Source organism: Staurois parvus, unplaced genomic scaffold (assembly GCF_062004578.1).
Source record: "Staurois parvus isolate SC_StPar_1 unplaced genomic scaffold, SC_StPar_1.0 ptg000287l, whole genome shotgun sequence".
Classification (NCBI taxonomy): Eukaryota; Metazoa; Chordata; class Amphibia; order Anura; family Ranidae; genus Staurois; species Staurois parvus.
This window is the reverse complement of record NW_028318083.1, coordinates 35,124,799-35,145,209: the sequence shown is the minus strand read 5'-3', so window position 1 is coordinate 35,145,209 and position 20,411 is coordinate 35,124,799. Positions and strand designations below refer to the sequence as shown.

The window sequence follows — 20,411 nt, the reverse complement described above, 5'->3', positions numbered from 1 at the left end:
AACTGTGCTGCTCTACCCTTAAAGTGATTGTAAAGACAGAAGGTTTTTCCCCTGAATGCAGCCTATGCATTAAAGTAAACAACTGTGGTACTTTTCCTGTTCCTCATTCTGATCAATGTGGTAAGAAATAAATGTAGAAAAACATGGAATTAAGTCCATCAGAAGGCATATAGAATATTTCTACTAGTTACCCTTTATTTAGTCTGAAAGACAGGAAACTTAAAAATAATGAACCCTGGGGCAGGAATTGATCAAAGTTTAGGCTTTACAGCTCTATCAATATGAAACCGGGATAAATCCATGGATGGCAATTTATGGTGCAGAAAGCAATTCAAGAAGCCTGGTAGATTCTTACGATCACAGTCAGGGTTTTTAAGCATATCTTTTATTGCCCACCTCTGCTTTTCATGTCTTCATAAATCAGGAACAGCATTATCAGATTAAAGGGTATGAACTTCCAGTAATACTAAACTTCTTGAAAAACTGCAGCCAGATCATCATATTTTTGTTGTGATGTGATTTTAAATTTTTTTTGCTGCCACATTAAAACATTATAAAGTCAGACTGATTTTGCTGCTTATGATCACAAAAGCTGACTCAAACAGAGTTTTAAAATCAGACGACGTGAGTGAGAGTTAGGCAGGCCATAATATGCAATTTGCCTTCTTGCAACCACACAATGCAGGAAAGAAAATTGCTCAATTCCCCATCAACACAGTCAGTATTGATGAGGGAATCCCTCCCGCGGAGCTATTGGGGTAGATTTACTAAAGCTAGAGCACTCAATTTGGTGCAGCTATGCATGGTAGCCAATCAGCTTCTAAAGGCTTGTTTAGTTAAACTTTGGCAATAAAACCTGGAAGCTGATTGGTTTCTACGCAGAGTTACACCAGATTTTGCACTTTCCAGTTTTAGTAAATAAACCCCACTGTGTTCTCTCGGCGGGGGAGTGGACGTCATCTCTGACAGAACACAATGATTATTGCTAGCGGCTATAGCCACTAGCAAACATCGCATTCCAAAAATCCAACATGCTGGTTGTACCCAAAACAAAACTTGTGTACAATCAGCCTGCCAATAGATGAATCAAATCCCAGCCAGGTGGCCAAGATTCGATCCATCTATGGCCGGCTTTAGGCCATCATGCAGTAATCCAATTCAAGGCCAAATATTTACCCACACACATGTTCATTGAGAATAGTACTTTCTATTTAAACAAACCATTGCGATTTAACATTCCTTCAGAATATCTGAGGAACAAATTGACCTAAACTGTTAATTCAATTACAACTCTTTCACATTTGTGTCATTGCAAATCTAAACTGTTAGCTAAGCAAAATATGCATTCTTTTATGTATTAAAATATAAAACAAAATATACACAGAACTAAACAAAAAAAATAGCTTACTGTGTAGTGTGTTCCAAAGTAGCTGTTCACCTTTTCTGTGTTTAAAAGTAAGACCAAGTTTATTATGACATACTCTTCGGTCTCTTTCATCCAGTTAAGTTTAGCATACAGCTTCCCTATTGAGTCTTTGTATTCCAAGTAAAAGCTTTGTCCCATAAAGTCATAAAGGGTCTCTGAGCATTTGTTTTCTTGTAGCTGTACTGGAGCACAGAAGTACCAGAATGGGGTTTCTAAGTCATCCAAAACAGTAACATCCATCATGAAGCAGTTCTGTAGAAGAACAACATTTCTGTAATAACAGGATAATAATAGTATATATAATAATATACAAAATAAAAATAGCATGTAAAAAGTGAAAGTTGGTGGCAAGTAACTAAAAAAAGATACTGAATAATTTGCCTAGTCCTATGAAATATGTGGATATTCAGCATTACCTAAAGTATCCCAAACAAACAAAAGATTTCCTAGCACACTTACCAGCCAGCCTTCAAAGCAATCAAATTGCCCTGTTTACGTTTTATTTTTTTATAATTTAAATATTTTATTATAAATTTTCATTATACCATTTTACATATACAAAAGCCAATAAAACATACAAAAAATAGGATACTCATATTTATCTGGCATTATATCAAAATATTAACTTTGCTCTTGGTATCCTTTTTACCCTCTCCCTTTCAGCTCCCTTCTAACCTACCTCAGGCCCCATACCACCCCAGCCCCCCAACCCTTTCTACCCAGCCCTGATTATGCTCTTTCCTGTTTATTCTATTGATCCTATTCAAAGAATACTACTATTTTAATATTACAATTATCCTCCATGTCTTCTTTTCTTTATTACATATATTCCAGGTATGCATTTGACTTTTTAAATTTCTCCCACTTTTCCCATCTTATACGGAAAATCTCTATCCAATCTTCATCCATATGGTAAAGTTACTCCAATCTATAAATCCTCTCTACCCTTTCTATCCAATCATTTACTCTCGGTGCCTGTTGTTCCCTTCAAAATTTGGGTATCAGGCCTTTTGCTGCATTCAAGTAGTACACTAATCCAGTTTTTTTTTTAGATTTTTTTACTGAGAACTCAGAGCCATAGAAAAGACAAATCTCTGGTTCCTTTGGGATATTAACCTCTGTTATTTCCTGTATTAAGTGTACTATACCTCCCCAATACTCTTGAATTTTATGACACTCCCACCACAAGTGAAACATTGTGCCTCTTTCTCCACATCCACGCCAACATAAAGGTGAGTAATCCCCACTTATCCTGTGTGCTACATTTGGTGTGATATACCATCTTGCCAAACATTTATAATTCATTTCTACCTCCTTCATATTTACATTTCCGTGAATTAAACAATACATTTTCTTCTGTTTTTTCTCATCAATTATTACCCCTAAAGCCCTTTCCCATTTTTCTATAAATGGTGGCCTTATAACCGTACTTAAACCTGTGAGAATCTTATATATTTTAGAAGTCCCATACTTCCCATCTCCTCGTGTTTCTAATAAGTGCTCAAAGGGGTTCCAATCCTCTTTTTTTCTTAGTGGCTTTGGGAGGTTCCCTATAAAATGTTTCAACTGAAAATAACGCCATTCACCATTCTCATAAGTATTTCCCTCTTACATTCCAATTCCCTAAGCAAACATATTTCCTCTCCATCCACTATATCTCCTAATTGAACATCTTTCTTCTTTATCCACTTCCCTGTGATTCTTTCTTTACTTGGAGGGAAAAACTCTGTGTACCCAAGAGGCATTAACAGTGAATTAAATTCCCACCCCATTTGCTTGTGTAAAACATCCCAGACTCTTAAAACATTACGTGTAAACAAACTTGTGTTATCTGCTAATCCACGGTATTGAGGAGGTAACCAAATATTGCTGCTTAAATTCGTGCGACTTAATGTATTTTTTATTTTTACCCAGCTTTTCCCCTGTGCATTATAAGTCTAATCGAACATTTTCGCCAATATTACCGAGTTATAGTATCTTTTTATGTCTGGTACACCTAAACCGGCATTCTCTTTGTCTCTACTTAAGATATCATAACTAAATCTAGGCTTTTTATTCCTCCAGATAAATCTTGTCAGGATTTTTTTTAATTATGCTAAAGAATGCTTTGGGTAGTTTAATTGGTATCATTTGGAATTTATATAAGATTTTTGGAACAATCACCATTTTTATCAAGTTTATCAGTCCAATCCACGACTGAGATCTCCATCCTAGTTTCTTTATTTCGTCTTTAATCTCATTTAATAGTGGAATATAGTTTAGTCTATATACATTTTTTATAGAAATGGTCAGTTTTATACCAAGATATTTTAATTCTCTTTCTCTCCAGACGATGGGAAATTCCTCCTGTTTAGAAGGTTTATATTTAAAATCTCTATTTTAGTTGGATTCATTTTTAAATGTGACATCTCACCATATTCTTTTAAAGATTTCATTAAATTTGGCAGTGTTATCCTTGGATTTCCTACATAGAACAGCATGTCATCTGCATAAGCTGCCACCTTATACTCTATCTCTCCTACTCAAATTCCTTTTATATCTATATTATTTCTTATGGTAGCCAAGAGAGATTCCAGAGATAAAACATATAACAGTGGAGACAGAGGGCATCCCTGTCTTATTCCATTGTGCATCTCAATATATTCTGACAGTTCCCCATTAACCATAAATGCAGCTGAAGGTTGACTATATAATTTCCTTATCCAGTCTCTCATTCTAGATCCGATTTCCAATTCTTCCAAAGTGTCTAACATATATCCCCAATTTACTCTATCGAATGCCTTCTCAGCGTTTATCAAGAGTACCAATGCAGGAGTTTTCTCTTTCCTACTTTTTTGTATGAGAAACTGAGATTTTAATCCATTGTCTCTACCCTCTCTCCCTGTGACAAACCCTACTTGGTCCATATGTATCCACTTCTGCATTAAATCTTTCAATCTGTTTGCTAATACTTTTGCATATAATTTAGTATCTGTATTTAATAGGGAAATCGGTCTATAACTTGAACATTGGGTGTAATCTTTACCTTCCTTACGTATGAGGACGACATGGGCTTGCAGGGATTCCCTCCTCATTTCCATCTCTCCTCCTAAGGCGTTCATATATATCTTCAGTTTTGGTATTAATATTTCTTCATACTTTTTATAGTATCTTACTGTATACCCATCAGGTCCTGGACTTTTCCCGGCTACAGTATTTTTATCGCTATATGTATCTCTTCCTGTGTTATTGCTATTTCCAAGGATTTTAATTGTTCTTCACTTACTTTCGGTAATCCCGTCTTTTTTTATATATGTCTGTCTTCTTTCTATTTTTCTTGCTTCGTCTTCTCCTGTGATACCATGGGGCTTAATATTGTATAACTTGTAATATTCTTTAAACACTTTTGCTATCTCTTTAGTTGAGTACACTAGTTCTCCTTTATCATCCCTTATTTTCTCTATATAATTCTTAGATTTGTTTTTTTCCTCAGGGCCCTCATTAAATATTTTCCTGGTCTATCTCCCCATCTATATCTTTCACTTATCATTTTATTAAAAACTCTCCTCTTATCCTCTTCCAGAAAATTATTTAATTCTTCATTTTTATTTATCTTTTGCATCCCCTCTTTTGTTACTTTATTTTTATGTATCTGCTCTAAATTACAGAGTTCACTAAAAAGAGTATTTATTTTTTCCCTTCTTTCCCTCTTCTTCTTTGCTCCTATCGCTATTAGGATTCCTCTGACATAGGCCTTATGAGCTTCCCAAACCGTGACTACCGACACTTCCTCAGAATCATTTTCCTTAAAAAATTGCTCTATTGTCTTCTTAATTTTCTGTTCCGTCTCTTGATCCTAAAGAAGGGTCTCATTTAACCTCCATGATTTTCCTCCACTCTGCTCATTACCCCATAGTAATTGCATTGTGACAGGAGCATGGTCAGAAATCGACATGGTTTCTATGTTTACTTTAACCAAAAGACTCAATAAGTCGATGGTCCAACAGTATGTAATCCAGTCTTGAGTACATCTCGTGTGCATGAGAATAAAATGTATAATTTCTATCCTTCACGTGCTTAATTCTCCATATATCTACCAGTTGACATTGATGTAACATTTTTTCAGATTTTTCAAAATTCTTCTACCATCTCTATGCACCGGAGAGGTCACATCCATCTGTGGATCCATACATAGATTGAAGTCTCCTGCCACAATCAGGTTACCTTTCTTGAAATCCATTAAGTTCCTTAAGATATTTTTTAGGAATACCTCCGGTTTCTTATTCAGGTAATATATATTTGCTAATGTACATTCTATTTCCTGTAATTTTCCCTTCAAAAACAGGAATCTCCCTTCCGGATCGAACATTCTTTCTTCCAACTTAAACCTTATGTTTTTCGCAAATCCTATTGCCACTCCCTTTGTGCGTTTAACTGGGGAATCTGCATAATACCACTCTGGATAATGTCTAGATTTTAACTTCATATTTGTTTCTTGTACCAAATAAGTTTCTTGTGGAAACACCACTGAGGAAAATCTATCTTGAAGTTCTTTAAGAATCCTAAATTTCTTCCCAGGACTATTTAAACCTCTCACATTATAAGTCACAAAGTGAATCTCTTTTGTTTTTCTCTTTTTTTCACCTCCTCTCATCCCTCTTCATCCTCCTCCTCTCTCTCCCTCTCTCCATATCTTCCACTTCATTCTCTAAAGTTTCTCCAAGCTAGTGTACCTCCAACTATCCAGCACAATCTAAGGCTGCCGCAGAGTCTTAGGCTGCCTATTGCCTCTCCATACCCTACCCTTGCCTATGAATCATTTGTGGTCCCAATCCCACCTTTGATTCCAAATTAGGGTGGATCTCTGAGCATGCACACCTCATCCTATTTGCCCTCCCCCAGCGTCCCGCCAAAAACTACCTGCCTAAAACGAAGAGAAGAGAAAAAAAAAAAACCTCAGAAGAAAGAAAAAGAGGGAAAGAAAAAAGAAAAAGAAAGGGAAGGGGGTAGAGGAAGAGGAGAATTTGAAGATAGGAGAGAGAAAGAAAAAAAAAAAAAGAATATTCTCACTCCATTCTCCTTCCCCTCCCCTAGCTCCCTTCTAGACTGCCCGCCACCTCTTGTTCTCCATATTCCATCTTTCCTCCATCCCCATTACCCACCTAGGAATATCTATATCCTATAACTCAAGTCTTTCACAGAAGTCTCTCAATTCTTCAGGAAACTTTAATCTTGCAGAGCGCCCATTTTTCCAACCGATTAAACATGCTGGGAACCCCCAGCTATATCGGACGCTCTGCTTCTTCATTTGTTCTACTAATGGTTTCAGGATTTTCTTTCTTAACAGTATCTCTGCAGCAAGATCAGCAAAGATCTGTATATATATATTTCTCCATATTTTATAGCAGCTCTTCCTTTCATCCTCTTCCAGATCTCTTCTTTATCATGATAATGATGGAATTGAACGATGACATCTCTCGATTTTCCTTTTCTACCCTCTTGATATAGTCTACCTATTCTATACACTCCATCCATTTTATAGGGTTCTGGTACAGATCTGTCCATTATTATATCTATCATCTTCTCTATTATTTCCCTTAGATCTTCTCCTTGAGAGATCTCTGGAAGACCACGTATTCTTAAATTACATCTTCTGTTCCTATTTTCCTGCTCCTCTAATTTATATAGCAGATTTCTTTGTTCTTTTTTCATTTCCACCATTTTCTTTTCAAAGATCTGTATCCTTTGGGCATGTTTATTTATTTTTTCTTCCATCTCCTCCACTCTAGATAGCACCTGCCCCAAATCTTTATGTAACTTCAGCATCTCTTGTTTTATAGATTTTTCCAAACCTTTAAACATTTCTGCTACTTCTGATTTAGTTGGTAGGTGTGAGCCTTGAACTTCTGAATTCTCCAACACACCAGTTTTCTCGACATGAGCTTCTTCTAGATTTTGACTACTATTAGACCTTCCCAGGGATAACCTGGAGCACTCACCACTATTGTTCTCTATCACACTCTTTTCACTTATTCCAATTTGCTTCCCAGAGGTCTGTTTATCCTGTCCGGGGATATATTTCTTAATTGAGCTTGATGGCGGGGCCTTTGACCCACCTCCTTTTGTTCCTTTGTTCTTCATTTTAATATATTTCCAGTATCAAAAAAAAAAATAAAAAAAATTCTTCCAGCAAAATATTCTGCTTTTATCTGTCCTTATCTCCTTCTCCTCTTCTCTTTTGAATCTTCCTTATCTTCTTACCTCTCTCTTCCTCCCTCATCAACCCTCTGTGGTAACTAAAGTTCTTTTCAGCTCTTCTCTCTTTTATTTTATCTTTCATCTGTTTAAATTTGGATATAAGACCCTCCTTTATCTCTATGAGAACCTCTACAAGCAACCCCCACTCCTCTTATCCATCAAGAATTACTTCAGTCTCAATTTAGCACTTTAAAATGTATCACACTCCATACTCTGCTCTTCTGCCACTCTCACTCATCCATTTAGCTCTCCACTTCTGGGGGGGGGGGGCATCTGAAGGTCTCGCCATCAGGAGGGGTTGCACGAGGTGGTCCCTCCAACTCCATATATTTTCCAGGGTGGGGTTCTTCCCTTATGTCTCCCTCTGGTTCCAGGGATCCAGGGGGTCTCTCTCCACCCAAACAGTCTCAGAGAGAGATCAATCTAGGGGGTGAGGGAGAGAGGGAAGTTCGGAACTGCATATACTCCCATAGAATGGCTGGCAGCTCCCTCCTCCCAGTACTCCTTTGCGGTCGGTCACGTGGCCGCCTATCATCCTATGGGCTCCGGGCCAGGGCTGTCCAGCTCCTCCGGTCCTTCGGTTCCAGCCCGCTCCACCACTGGACCTAGCTTACCAGGGTCCATGGGAGCTGGACCGGTCACCGGAGGTCCCGGCAGCGTCAACAGGCAGGTCCCCCTTTCCTCTTCCCGGCTATTAGCAGACCATCTGTCGGAACGCTGGAGAAGCCTGGTGATGGGAGATCCTACCTCGATCTCCCGTTCAGCGCCATGCTCAGACTCCTCCCCCCGTTTGGTTTTGACTGTTTAAGTTTTAAAAAAAATTGGGTTTTGTTTGCACACATGTGCAAATATATGTGTAAACCGCAGGGCATATGTCAAGGGACCTCTGTATATACTGTGATCCTAACACTATAATTTTCAGAACCTCCATAGTAGGAGCACATATAACAATTATTATTATTATACAGTATTTATAAAGCGCCAATAGTTCGCTCAGCGCTGTACATTACAAAGGGGGACAGAACATGTGACAGAACAACAACAATACAATGCAAAACATGAGGGGATTTAGGGCCCTGCTCTTTCGAGCTTACAATCTAGGAGGGAGGGGATGGTGGCACAGGAGGAGATAGCTGTGGGGCATGGGGTGGTAGGAAGAGTGGAGGAGGTTGGAAAGTTAGCAGGGGGGGTGGGGTAGGTTTCCCTGAAGAGGTGGGTTTGCAGGGTGCGCCTAAAGGAGAGGAGAGTAGGTGATAATCTGATGGGTTGGGGCAGGGAGTTCGAGAGGATGGGTGACACCCTGGAGAAGTCCTGGAGGTAGGAATGGGAGGAGGAGACCAGGGAACTAGAGAGAAGGAGGTCTTGTGAGGAGCGGAGTGTGCGTGCTGGGTGGTACTTGGATATTAGGTCAGTGATGTAGTTCAGGGCAGTATGGTGGACGGTTTTGTACGTCAGTGTTAGGATTTTGAATTTGATCGCAATCGGAAGCCAGTGGAGGGATTGGCTGAGGGGGTGGCGAAAATGGAGCGGTTGGAAAGGTGAATGAGTCTGGCAGCCGTATTCAGGATCGACTGAAGTGGGGATAGCCAGCAGCGAGGCAGGCCAGTAAGGAGGGAGTTGCAGTAATCGAGTCGTGATATGATGAGGGAGTGGATGAGCTGTTTAGTGGTTTCGGGGGTTAGGAACGTGCGTATTTTGGTGATGTTGTGGAGGTGGAGTCTGCACGAGCTTGTTAAAGTTTGGACTTGGGGCTGGAAGGATAGGTTGGAGTCCAGAATGACACCAAGTACTCTGGCCTGCGGGGCGGGTTTGATGGTGGCGTTGTTGGATGTGACGGAGAAGTCAATGGGGGGTGGTGTCCGGGCTGGGGGGAAGACAAGAAACTCGGTTTTGGAGAGGTTCAGTTTAAGGAAGTGGAGCGACATCCAGTCTGATATGTCGCTCAGTAGGTGTGTGATTCGGGTGGAGATGGAGGTGGTGGGTTGAGAGATAGATTTGTGTGTCGTTGGCATATAGGTGGTAGCTGAAGCCGTGAGAGTGTATGAGTTGGCCAAGGGAGGAGGTGTAGATGGAGAAGAGAAGGGGCCCAAGGACGGAGCCTTGAGGGATCCCAACAGTGAGGGGGAGGTGGCAGCATTATAGGTAACACTGAAAGAGCGTTGTGACAGGTAGGATGAGAGCCAGGAGAGAGCAGAATCTCTGAGGCCAAGGGAGTGTAGTTTTTTGAGGAGGAGGGGGTGGTCGAGTGTGTCGAAGGCTGCAGAGAAGTCAAGGAGTAGGAGCACTGAATAGTGGCCATTAGCTTTGGCAGTTAGCAGGTCGTTGGAGAGTTTAAATAGGGCAGTTTCGGTGGAGTGTAGGGGACGGAAGCCGGACTGTGGGGGATCGAGGAGGTTGTTGTCGTTGAGGTGAGAGCTTAGGCGGGTGTAGACTAGGCGCTCGAGGAGTCTGGATGTAAATGGGAGCAGGGAGATGGGTCTGAGGTTGTTCGGGTCATTGGGGTCAAGGGAGGGCTTTTTAAGTATGAGGGTGATGTGTGCATGTTTCAGAGGGTAGGGGAAAGTGCCGGAGGAGAGGGAGAGATTAAAGATGTGGGTGAGAGAGCGTAGGATGGAGGGGGAGGGAGGTCATAGGAGTTGTGAGGGGATAGGGTCGAGGGGGCAGGTGGTGAGGCGGGCATCAGAGAGGATCTTGGAGACTTCCTCGATGGTAGTAAGGTCAAAGGTGCGGAGTGTTGGGGGGGGCTTCAGTATGAGGAATGTAGGGTGGGGTGAAAGTGGAGGTCAGAGCAGTGGTGGGGCCGTGGGAGAGGGGTGATGAGGGGGTAGCTGAGTGAGGGGGAACGGGGTTGGAGGGAGTTTGAGCAGCGACGAAGTCCCTGCGGGTTATGTCGAGGGAGAGGGGGGATGAGGGGGTAGCTGTGTGAGAGGGGACGGGTTGAGAGGGCGTGTGAGTTGTGGCGATGTCCTTGCGAATTGTGTCAATCTTGTTTTTGAAGTGATTGGCAATCTCAAGGGCGGTGAGGTGCTGGGTGGAGGTGGGGGTGGCCAGAGTAGAGAGTTGAAGGTGGAGAAGAGTCGGCGAGGATTGGAGGAGAGGGCCTTGTTGAGGGTCAGGAAGTAGGCTTGTTTGGCTGCGTGGAGGGAGGAGGTGTAAGTGTGGAAGGCAGATTTGTAGCGGGTGAAGGCTTGTTGGGATTTGGTTTAGCGCCATAGTCGCTCCAGGGCACGACTGTGTCGTTTGAGGGTTTTGGTGTGATCAGTCTGCCAGAGCTGGAGTGGTCGGGGTCTGATGTTGCGTGTGGTTAAAGGCGCTAGTGAGTCAAGGGCTGTTGACAGCGCGTTGTTGTAGACAGTCATAGCCAAGTCAGGGCAGGACAGGGGGAGGATGCTGTCGTGGAGTTGATCAGCTGCAGAGTGGAGGGGGGCATGGTTAAGGTTACGGCTGGTCGTAGTGTGACATTTGGAGGGGTAGGCGTTGGAGGATGAGGAGATAGAGAAGGTTTTTAAGTAGGTGTGCCTGGAGGGAGCCCACCCCTCCTTAAAAGGCACAGGGACGCATGTGATGCCCAGCAACAGCACAATGGCAGGGAAGGGATCCAGTGCTTTCCTGTACTCAATTCAACCAACTGTACAAAAAAATGGTAACCACCACAAGCTATAACTAGCCTTTACAACAAGGTGCACATGGAAGGGCAATGCACAACAAACAAAAAATTTTCCAGCACACTTACCAGCCAGGCTGCGTACAACCGAATTGCCCCAACAGTTTGCATGGTTGGGGTGGTTATCATTTTTGTACAGTTGGTTGAATTGGGTGCAGGGACACACTGAATGCCTTTGCTACAATCGTGCTATTGCTGGGCGTCATGTGCGTTCCCTTTGCTTTTATGGAGGGGTGGGCTCCCTCCAGACTCACCTGCCCCCCAATCTAGCCATAGTTATATGTGCTCCTACTATGGAGGTTCTAAAAAAATAACAGTTAGGAATGCAGTATATAAAGAGGTCCCTTGTTGTGGGCACTGTGGCTTACGCATATGTTTGCAAATGTGTGCAAAGTCCTCTGTTTTTAACGACAGGGCAATTCGGTTGTTTTGCAGGCCAGATGGCAAGTCTGCTGGGAAATCTTTTCGTTTGTTTGCGATGCACATTGCCCTTCCATGTGCAGGCTAAAGGCTAGTTAGAAGTTGGGTGATTGCCATTTTTTTTGTACATTACCTAAAGTATAACTAAAACCAAGAACAAAAATATACGATATTGAAGTATACCAGCCTTTTGACGTGGTGGCTGTATTAGTAATACACTTCTTGTTCCAGGGAGACAATGCTCAATCACCCAACTGTATTTATGGACAAGCAGTGCTATCATCCCAAACTTCTCTCCTGACACCACAAGACAACTTATCCAAGCCTTGATTATATCCCACATTGATTACTGCAACTCCCTCCTCACTGGCCTACCTTTACACAGGCTATCCCCCCTTCAGTCTATTATGTATGCTGCTGCTAGACTTATACACCTTACCAACCAATCAGCGTCTATTGTCCCTCTCTGCCAATCCATTCACTGGCTTCCACTAGCACAATGTATAAAATTCTAAATACTAACCACAATGTACAAAGCCATCCACAATACTGCCCCTAGCTACATCACCAACCTCAATCACAGATATCATCCAAATCATTCGCTAAGCTCCTCCCAAGACATCTTGCTCTCCAACTCCCTTGTCACGTCCTCCCATGCCCGCCTCCAGGACTTCTCCAGATCCTCTTCCATCCTCTGGAACTCCCTACCTTGTCTGCCTTTAGGTGATCTTTGAAAACCCACTTATTCAGGGAAGCCTACCCCACCTCCACCTAAGAACTGTACTTGAATCACCTCCACCAGATCATCCCCCACAGCTATCACCTTTTATATCACCTCCCCTTCCTTTAGATTGTAAGCTCCATGAGCAGGGCCCTCCTATTCCTTCTGTATTGAACTGTACTGCAATTGTACTGTCCCCCTATATATTGTAAAGCGCTGCAAACTGTTGGCTTTATATAAATCCTGTATATTAATAATAATAATTTAGAATGCAAACACCCCACTTCTATTCCCCATTACATGGAAAGCTTGGGGGGGGAATTGAAGTTCACATAAGATAGCTGGACACTGGCCCACACCTAAGGACTTATAAGTTGCAATAGATTACATTTTTGTTCTCGTCTTAAATATACTAGGGCTCATTCACATTAGTGCACTGCCAGCGTTCATTATCACAAGCTAGCATGCAAGAAAACAGATCTTTTTTCCCCCCCAGTTTATATCATTAGGAGTAATTCACAAGAATTCTCCAAGCACAATTTTTTCCTATGCTAGCACATAAATACTCGCATATCTATTTTCCAACGCATCTAAAGCATAAAATCCATTTTAGCAAAATGTCTGACCTAATCGCAGATACAACATGCCTGCTACTAACTTTAGTAAAGAAGCATTAACCCCAAAAAGAGGAATTTTGACTTACCTGTAAATTCTTATAAGTAAAATCTTGGAGTACAGTGCAGAACAAAGGCAAAGTATTCATAAACCCTTTGTTATAGGTGTGCACCTACAGGTGATAGGACACTGGGAAAGTTTTTCAGGACACATCCCTTTGGTGCCTTCCCTATAACACTATCACACTTTATGATTGCTCAAGTTTGTAGCAAACAATGCAGAGTAAACCATGGAAAGTAAGGGGTGATGGCTTGTGTACTGTACTCCAAGATATAGAATTTAAAGGTCAGTCAAAATATTTATTATAGGGCGCATGCGCGGCCGGCACCGGGGATGGACACTCACTGAAGAGAGCTCCGTCCGCCCGCTAGCATGACATCGTTACACTACGGCCCCAGGGAAAAGTAAACAGCTCGTTAAAGCCATTAACCCCTCGCCATCAGAACGGGCTATGACCCGCAGGAGGAAAGCGCCGGGTCATCCTACAAAAATGACCAGCTTCTTCCCAGCACTCACCCCCTGCAGCCAAGATTGCGCCAGCCCCCTGCAGAACGGCTTGTCTGCCCAGCAACAGCAGCAAGGGGAGAATACAGACCACCAGGCTGCATACCATCTGGTCCCCAGGCTGAAGGGATCGCTCTAACCAGGAGATCCTGGTGAGTCTCCCCCCGTCTCCCACAACTAGCAGCCGTGCTTCTGACCAACCTATCACGAAGATTTCCATGAAAAACATGCTCCTTTCCCTGTGACAAACAGTACATAATGACCTGACGGTGTCATTATCCCAAATTTTAAATACGGTCCAAAATCAAGAAAAACACATCTGCCATATCGAGAACAAACTAGGGGAAATGTGTACCACACATAACTATCTTATAGATGCACACACAGACCATACGACAGACATTGAACAAATCAAGCTCAAACTGGCATGCTTAGAAGATTGCTCCAGGCGAAACATTAAATTACGTGGGATCCCAGAATCCATCACCATAGATGCCATTGTCCCATTCATACAACAATATATGAAAGATCTCATCCCCACCCTCACTGACGTGGAATTGGCTATAGATCGAGCACATCGAATCCCCAAACCGCCATTTCTACCTGCGACGGTCCCCAGAGACACATTGGCAGGCATACATTTTTACCACGTGAAGGAAAAAATAATGATTGCAACCAGAAATTTGACCTCCATCCCTCCAGGACAAGCAAACATTAAATTGTTCGCAGATCTGTCCAAAGCCACACTCTCCAACCGTAAGAAGCTCATCAGCATAACCAAAGCATTACGGAATCACAACATCACATATCAATGGGGCTTCCCTACGAAACTAAATGTCAAATACCAAGGCAGATTTTTCACAATCAAATCCGTAGAAGCAGGCATTGAATTATTGAAATCGTGGAGCATTATACAAGCAGATTCCCATCAACCAGCATCCAACTGGCTGCAACAGATGGAAGCAGAATGGTCATAGCCTCTACTCAAGCATATTGCCTTCACGCCCAATTCCCTGGGCACCACTCTCTAATACACAAGCTGGCAATCGGCCCCTGATCGAACATACTGATCGTCCAAGTTCGTCTCAAGCATGAGCTCTCGAAAGAGTCATGCTTTCTCAAGCCTCCACTTTACACAGTAGCAGATACTGCTACACATGTTACGTGCGTTGTTTACAATTCTTTTTTACCCGTTTTTACCCTTTACCTTGTTCTTACCCCAAGCTACCAGTCATCAGTCGCTAGAACTGTCCCTCCCAACAACCCTCTCCACACAATTGAACACTCAATCCACAAAAATAACAAACCCAGGCTCACAAAACCGCACACCCAGCGGTCCATCACCTCCGCCATGCGGAAAACCACTTCTCTCCACAGCATCTGAATCACCACAGCTACAGAATACAAACCATCTACAATCAACAAAATTACTATATCTTCGCTAAATGTCCGAGGTCTCAACCCCCCCTTCAAAAGGTCCCTGCTTTCAAAATATCTATTAATCATACAGTACAGGTCACAGGCAACTTATTCATACACCATGGGACTCCCTCAAGCAATGGATACAAAGGGCAATAACGTGGTAGACAGAACTGTGCTAACGGGTCCAAAAAATCAACAGGGGTCAAGTACTCAAGATCAGAGTGCTGCTGAAAGATCCTTGTGGCCAAAAGCTGCGTGAGATTGAAAATCCACCTGGTAAATATTTGAGAAAATATGAATAGAAGATCAGGTGGTGGTTTTACACAGTTGGGCAACAATGACTATTTTAGCTAATGGAAACAGTAGCTTTTAGGTGCACTCTAATGGCTCTGACCACATCCAGGCAATATACAGAAAATTCCTTTGGATGCTTAGGAGCAGGACAATGGCAGAACAATTAAAAAGAAAAAAACCTCAGCGCCCAGGACCTCCTTCCCCACACACTTAACCACGTGAAATGCTGCTGTGCATAAGTATAAAACCAAAAAATACTTTCAACTAAAAACAGCGCAAAACACACCAGAAAGCAATTTATAAGATCCCCACCCTATAAGCAATATTAATGCACATTAATACAATTTATATATAAGTGTCAAAAAAAAATATTTTGTGGCACATACAAAAAACAAAAAATAGTAAAGTCCAGTGATAAATCCAAAAAAAGTCCCGTGATAGAAACCAAGCTACAAATTCTTCAGTGCCATTAGTAATCCTTCCACCATCCACCAGTGCAAAACCAACATGAACCGCACTCACCAGATATTAGCCGAGTATAACACCTTTCAGGATTATTAAGGGCTCCTGGACCCCCTTTTTATTAGCCTCCAGATAGGGTGGGGATCTTATAAATTGCTTTCTGGTGTGTTTTGCGATGTTTTTAGTTGAAAATATTTAATGGCAGAACAATGTCCTCATTGAGATGGAACACATGCATTATGTTTAGAAGAAAGAAAGGTCTTGGCCACAATACAAAATTATTGATGTGAAGTATGAGGAAAGGCTCTTTACAGGAAAGGGCCACTAGTTCAGAGATACATATGACAGAGAAGATGGCTAACAAAAAAAGGCTAATTTGTTGGCAAAAATCTCTAAGGGAATAAAGATAACCAAATTAAGGTCCCATGGAAGAACAGGGTGCTGCAAGGGGCCTAAAACAAGAAGCACATTAAAAAAAACATTTTCACAGGGGAGTATGGATTCAAAAGTCTTTGGAAAAGGATGCAGAAGGTGGATACTTCCCTTTCTAGGTTGCTAAGAGTTATATTGTTGTCGAGACCTGCTTGCAGGAAGGCCAGAATGTGAGGTACAGAGTAATCTCTGGGACTGAATTGACTGGGCTCGCATCAGGCAATTTACGATTTCCAGCTACTGTATTAAATCTTCCTGGAAGTGACGTTACTTGCTTTCAGAAAGGTAGGAATTAAAAACTCAGAAATCCCTCTGTCATTTAGTACCTGTGTTTCAACAGCCATGCCATTAAAACCAGACACACTGAAGCAGGGTGGAATAGAGGGCATTATGATAGCAAGTCTGGCTTGTTAAGGAGAGCCCAGGCATAGTCTGCTAGAAGTCTGGGTATGTCTGTGTACAAGGTTCTTCGGGGTCCGTTTGGTACTAATACAACCACAATTTTCCTCTCTTGCTCTATTTTGTGGAGCAGACAAAGAAGAATTCTCAATGGAGGTGGAGGTGGAGGTGGCATGGATTAGGCTGAATTGAGACCAAGGGATAATTAAAGTATGCAAGGCCAGAGCTAGAGGATCTCCAGTTCTGGCCACAGACAAAGGTTGATTGCTGTCGTATCTGGAGGCCAGATGTTCACATCCAGTGAAGCACATCTTTAAACGCACCAAAAAGGATGTCGAAGAGACCGTTTCCCTGGGTCCAGATGGTAGCAGCTGAGGTAATTCGCCTGCCAATTGTTCACTCCTGGGATGTGAGTCACACAAAATACAGAGAAGTGAGTTTCTGTCCAGAGAATATTTTGTTTCCTTCCAGGCAGCTGAGCTCCTCGTGCCCCTATGATGATTGATATATGCCACTGTGCTGGCATTGTCTAACTGCACTTGAACTGGGTGTCCCTTTAGGAGAAGGATCCAGTGCTGGAGGGACAACCTAACTACTCTGAGTCCTGAGATATTGATAGGGAATTTGGTTTCTCCTCTTGACCCTGTTACTAGAACTGTCAAGAATTGGAACACTCCTCCCCTGAGCCTAAAAGACATGCGTCTGTTGCAAGAACATTCCCATTGTAGGGAATGAAAGATTTTCCCACTGCTATGGCTGGAGTGGTGATCCACCGAGACAAGCAAGTTCTTATTTGGCTTGGTAGGAGCATGGGTAAGTCGAGGGAAGGAGCTGCTTCTTCCATACTGACAGAATGTTTAGTTGGAGAGTTCTTGAGTGGAACTGGGTGAAAGGTACTGCCTCGAAGGAGGTAACCATTAGACCCAGGACTCCTATGGGAAACTTCACGGACGGATTTCTTTTGGATCTCAGTTCTCAAGCATGAGCTCTTAAATAAAGAACTTTCTTTTATGGAAGAAAAGACTTTTGCTTGGGATGTATCCAGGATCAGACCCAAGTATTCTAGGCATAGGGAAGGCTGCAGAGCAGATTTGTTGAAACTGATCACCCAGCCAAAAGCTTGGAGCAGTCTGGAGCAGATATTCTAGGCACGGGGAACACTGGAGATGTCACGTACCTGGTTGAAGCCAAGCTGATGAGGACTTCCATTTTCATCTCCTGTCCTGTTTCTCCAGAAAGTGGTGATAGGATATAACAGTGCGCAGAGTGGCACAGGTGCCTTGTACGAGATCTTGGCCGGAAGAACCTTGCAGCAGGTGCACATGAATTGATAAGAGGACACCGCAAGCAGGCTGATGCAGGATCTTGGGTAGAACCGCAGGCAGCAAGCAGGCTGGCAAGCAGGTAGATGCAGGACCTTGGGTAGTCAGGCAGGCAGGAGTCGGTATCGGCCAAACAGCAGAGGTGCAGAATCAGGTACCAAAACAGAGTCAGAGCCAGGCTGGGGTCTGTATCGGTGGAGCAGAGAAGGTACTGGAACAGCAGGCAGAAAGCAGAGTCAGGTCACAAGGCAGAGTCAGCAACAAGGCATCAGGAGCAAGCAGGGTCAAGAAAAGCTGGGTAGCACAGGATCAGATCACAAACAGTAGAAGCTGACAACCAATCAGCAATCTTCTGGTCTCTGGAGCCACTTTAAAAAGGCAATTGAGTGCCAAGTATTCACGCTCGCTCACGCACATGCGCAAGTTAGGGCACATCTAGTTGTCACTTGAGAATTATTATGAGCATGTGCACATCTTCATGCACAAATATGCCTACGATTTCCCTGACAGGAGAGCAGATTTGTTGAAACTGATCACGCAGCCAAAAGTCTGGAGCAAGGAATTATCTTTTGGACATTTGCTGAAGAGTTACAAGGGAGAAGAATCCTAAAAGAAAAGGTCATCTAGATAGCCCATCACTTTAATGACAGTTCTGAAGAGGGCAAGCAAGGGTGCCAAGACCTTTGTGAACACCCTGGGAGCAGAGTATAGTCTGAATGGAAGTACAACAAACAGGAAGTGTTTGTCTGACATTGCAAAATGTAGAAATCGCTGATGAAGTGGGTAATTGGGATCAAGAAGACTTGGATGTCCACAGATGCTTTGTCTCAGAGAGGCAATTGCTGCTCTTGCAGATTCTATTTGAAATTTTGGAATTTGTTGAGGGATTTTAGGTCCAGCATTTGACAAGTACCCCTGTTAGCCATTGTTACCGTGAACAGGTTTAAGTAAAATCCCTTGAACCTGTCTTCTGAGAATACTGGTATGACTACCTGGGACAAAAGGTGATTCAGGGCATCCTGCAAATCTGACTGTCCTTGGACAGATTTTGGTTGATTTGAAAGAAGAAAGTGGTGAGATAGAGTTCTACTAACTTCTACGCTTTTGAAACCCCCAATTAAATCCACGGGTCTAGGATGTCTTTGACCCGGAGAAATGAAAACTGTAACAGATGTGTTCATACTCTTAGGAGTGAGGACGCCCCTTCATTGTGAAGAGGGCTTTGAGGAAGGTTTGGTGCCTTTTGCAATCCACACCTTGTGCAGAAAGGAAGAGCTGAACTTAGGCTTTGAAGTTGAAGCTTGATTAGAAGGTGCAGGTGCTCTTCGTTTAGAGGCACTAGTTGAGGGGGGTTTGGTTACCTTTGTAATACTGGAACCTGGGATCACCAGCCAACCTTATTGGTAACAGCAATAATGTTTTTTATTGTTAAAAACATGCAAACAGTTTATCTTCAGCAGTTCAGTAACTGTGTCTCAGTCAACACTATTCACTCAGCTGTGTTCAGCTCTTCTCAAGGACACCTGCTGGCTGTTTCCTTTTCCTTTTTGAACTCCCTGGCAGGTGGGTTAACACCTTCAAGACCAACATCCCTATAATCAGAGTTTTAAGGTTCTTTTCCACCAAAGTCTCCCTGAGACGCCAAATTGCGGGTCACAAAATAGGACCAATACCGATAAAAATGCCATGCAGTCCTCTCCAGCTGGACTACTCTGGAACCCCTCACCCTGAAAGGGTAAGAACCCCTGAGTACACCAAAATGTATTTTATTATCCCCCTTAAAGGGACCATGATCCAAATAGCGGGCAACATACCTGTCTTGCAGAACCCATCCTTGGCATCTTGTACATATCACCCCTGCCTCGTCATTTTGTTAGAGACACTGTGGGCCACTCTACAGTGTACACTAGAGAGGGCATCCGCAATTTGGTATTGCTTTCCCAGTCTGTGTTCTAATATACATTTAAACTCTTGTAATGCCAGGAGCCATCTGGTTACCCTGACATTCATGTGTTTGTTCTGTTTCATCCAGGTCAGTGGGGTGTAGTTTGACAGCAGAGAAAATTTCCTGCCAAGGAGAAGATAGCATAGTGAACGGCCCACTTAATGGCCAGGTATCTCGCTCCACTACAGCTTAATTTCTCTTGTCAGCTGTGAACTTTCTAGTAAGAATACGGAGTGCTCCTCCCCATTGACTTCTTGGGGCAGAACGGTTCCAAAGGTTTCAATATAGGAAACTGGGACTATGTTCACCCCTACTGGGGGTTCTGAATTAACCTCAGCCAGTGCAACTACCTGCTTTCGGTCTTTCCAAGCTTTTAGTAAATTCACATGGTAGATTCACAGTTCAGCTTTCCTTTGCAAAGTTGTTGTACTTTAAATTTCACCTCACTGACCTTTACGACAACTTCAAATAGCCCCAGTCACCTGGTC

At 42.8% G+C, this 20,411-nt stretch overlaps 1 protein-coding gene across 1 annotated transcript in view; it reads right to left on the bottom strand.

Moving 5' to 3' along the window:
* Positions 1-20,411, bottom strand: part of FBXO15 (F-box protein 15) — a 262,215-nt gene that overhangs the window by 34,995 nt on the left and 206,809 nt on the right. Inside the window, exon 13 of the mRNA XM_089682167.1 lies at positions 1,409-1,678. Within this exon, the coding sequence (XP_089538293.1) occupies positions 1,409-1,678 (270 nt within the window). The remainder of the gene's footprint in view (positions 1-1,408; positions 1,679-20,411) is intronic.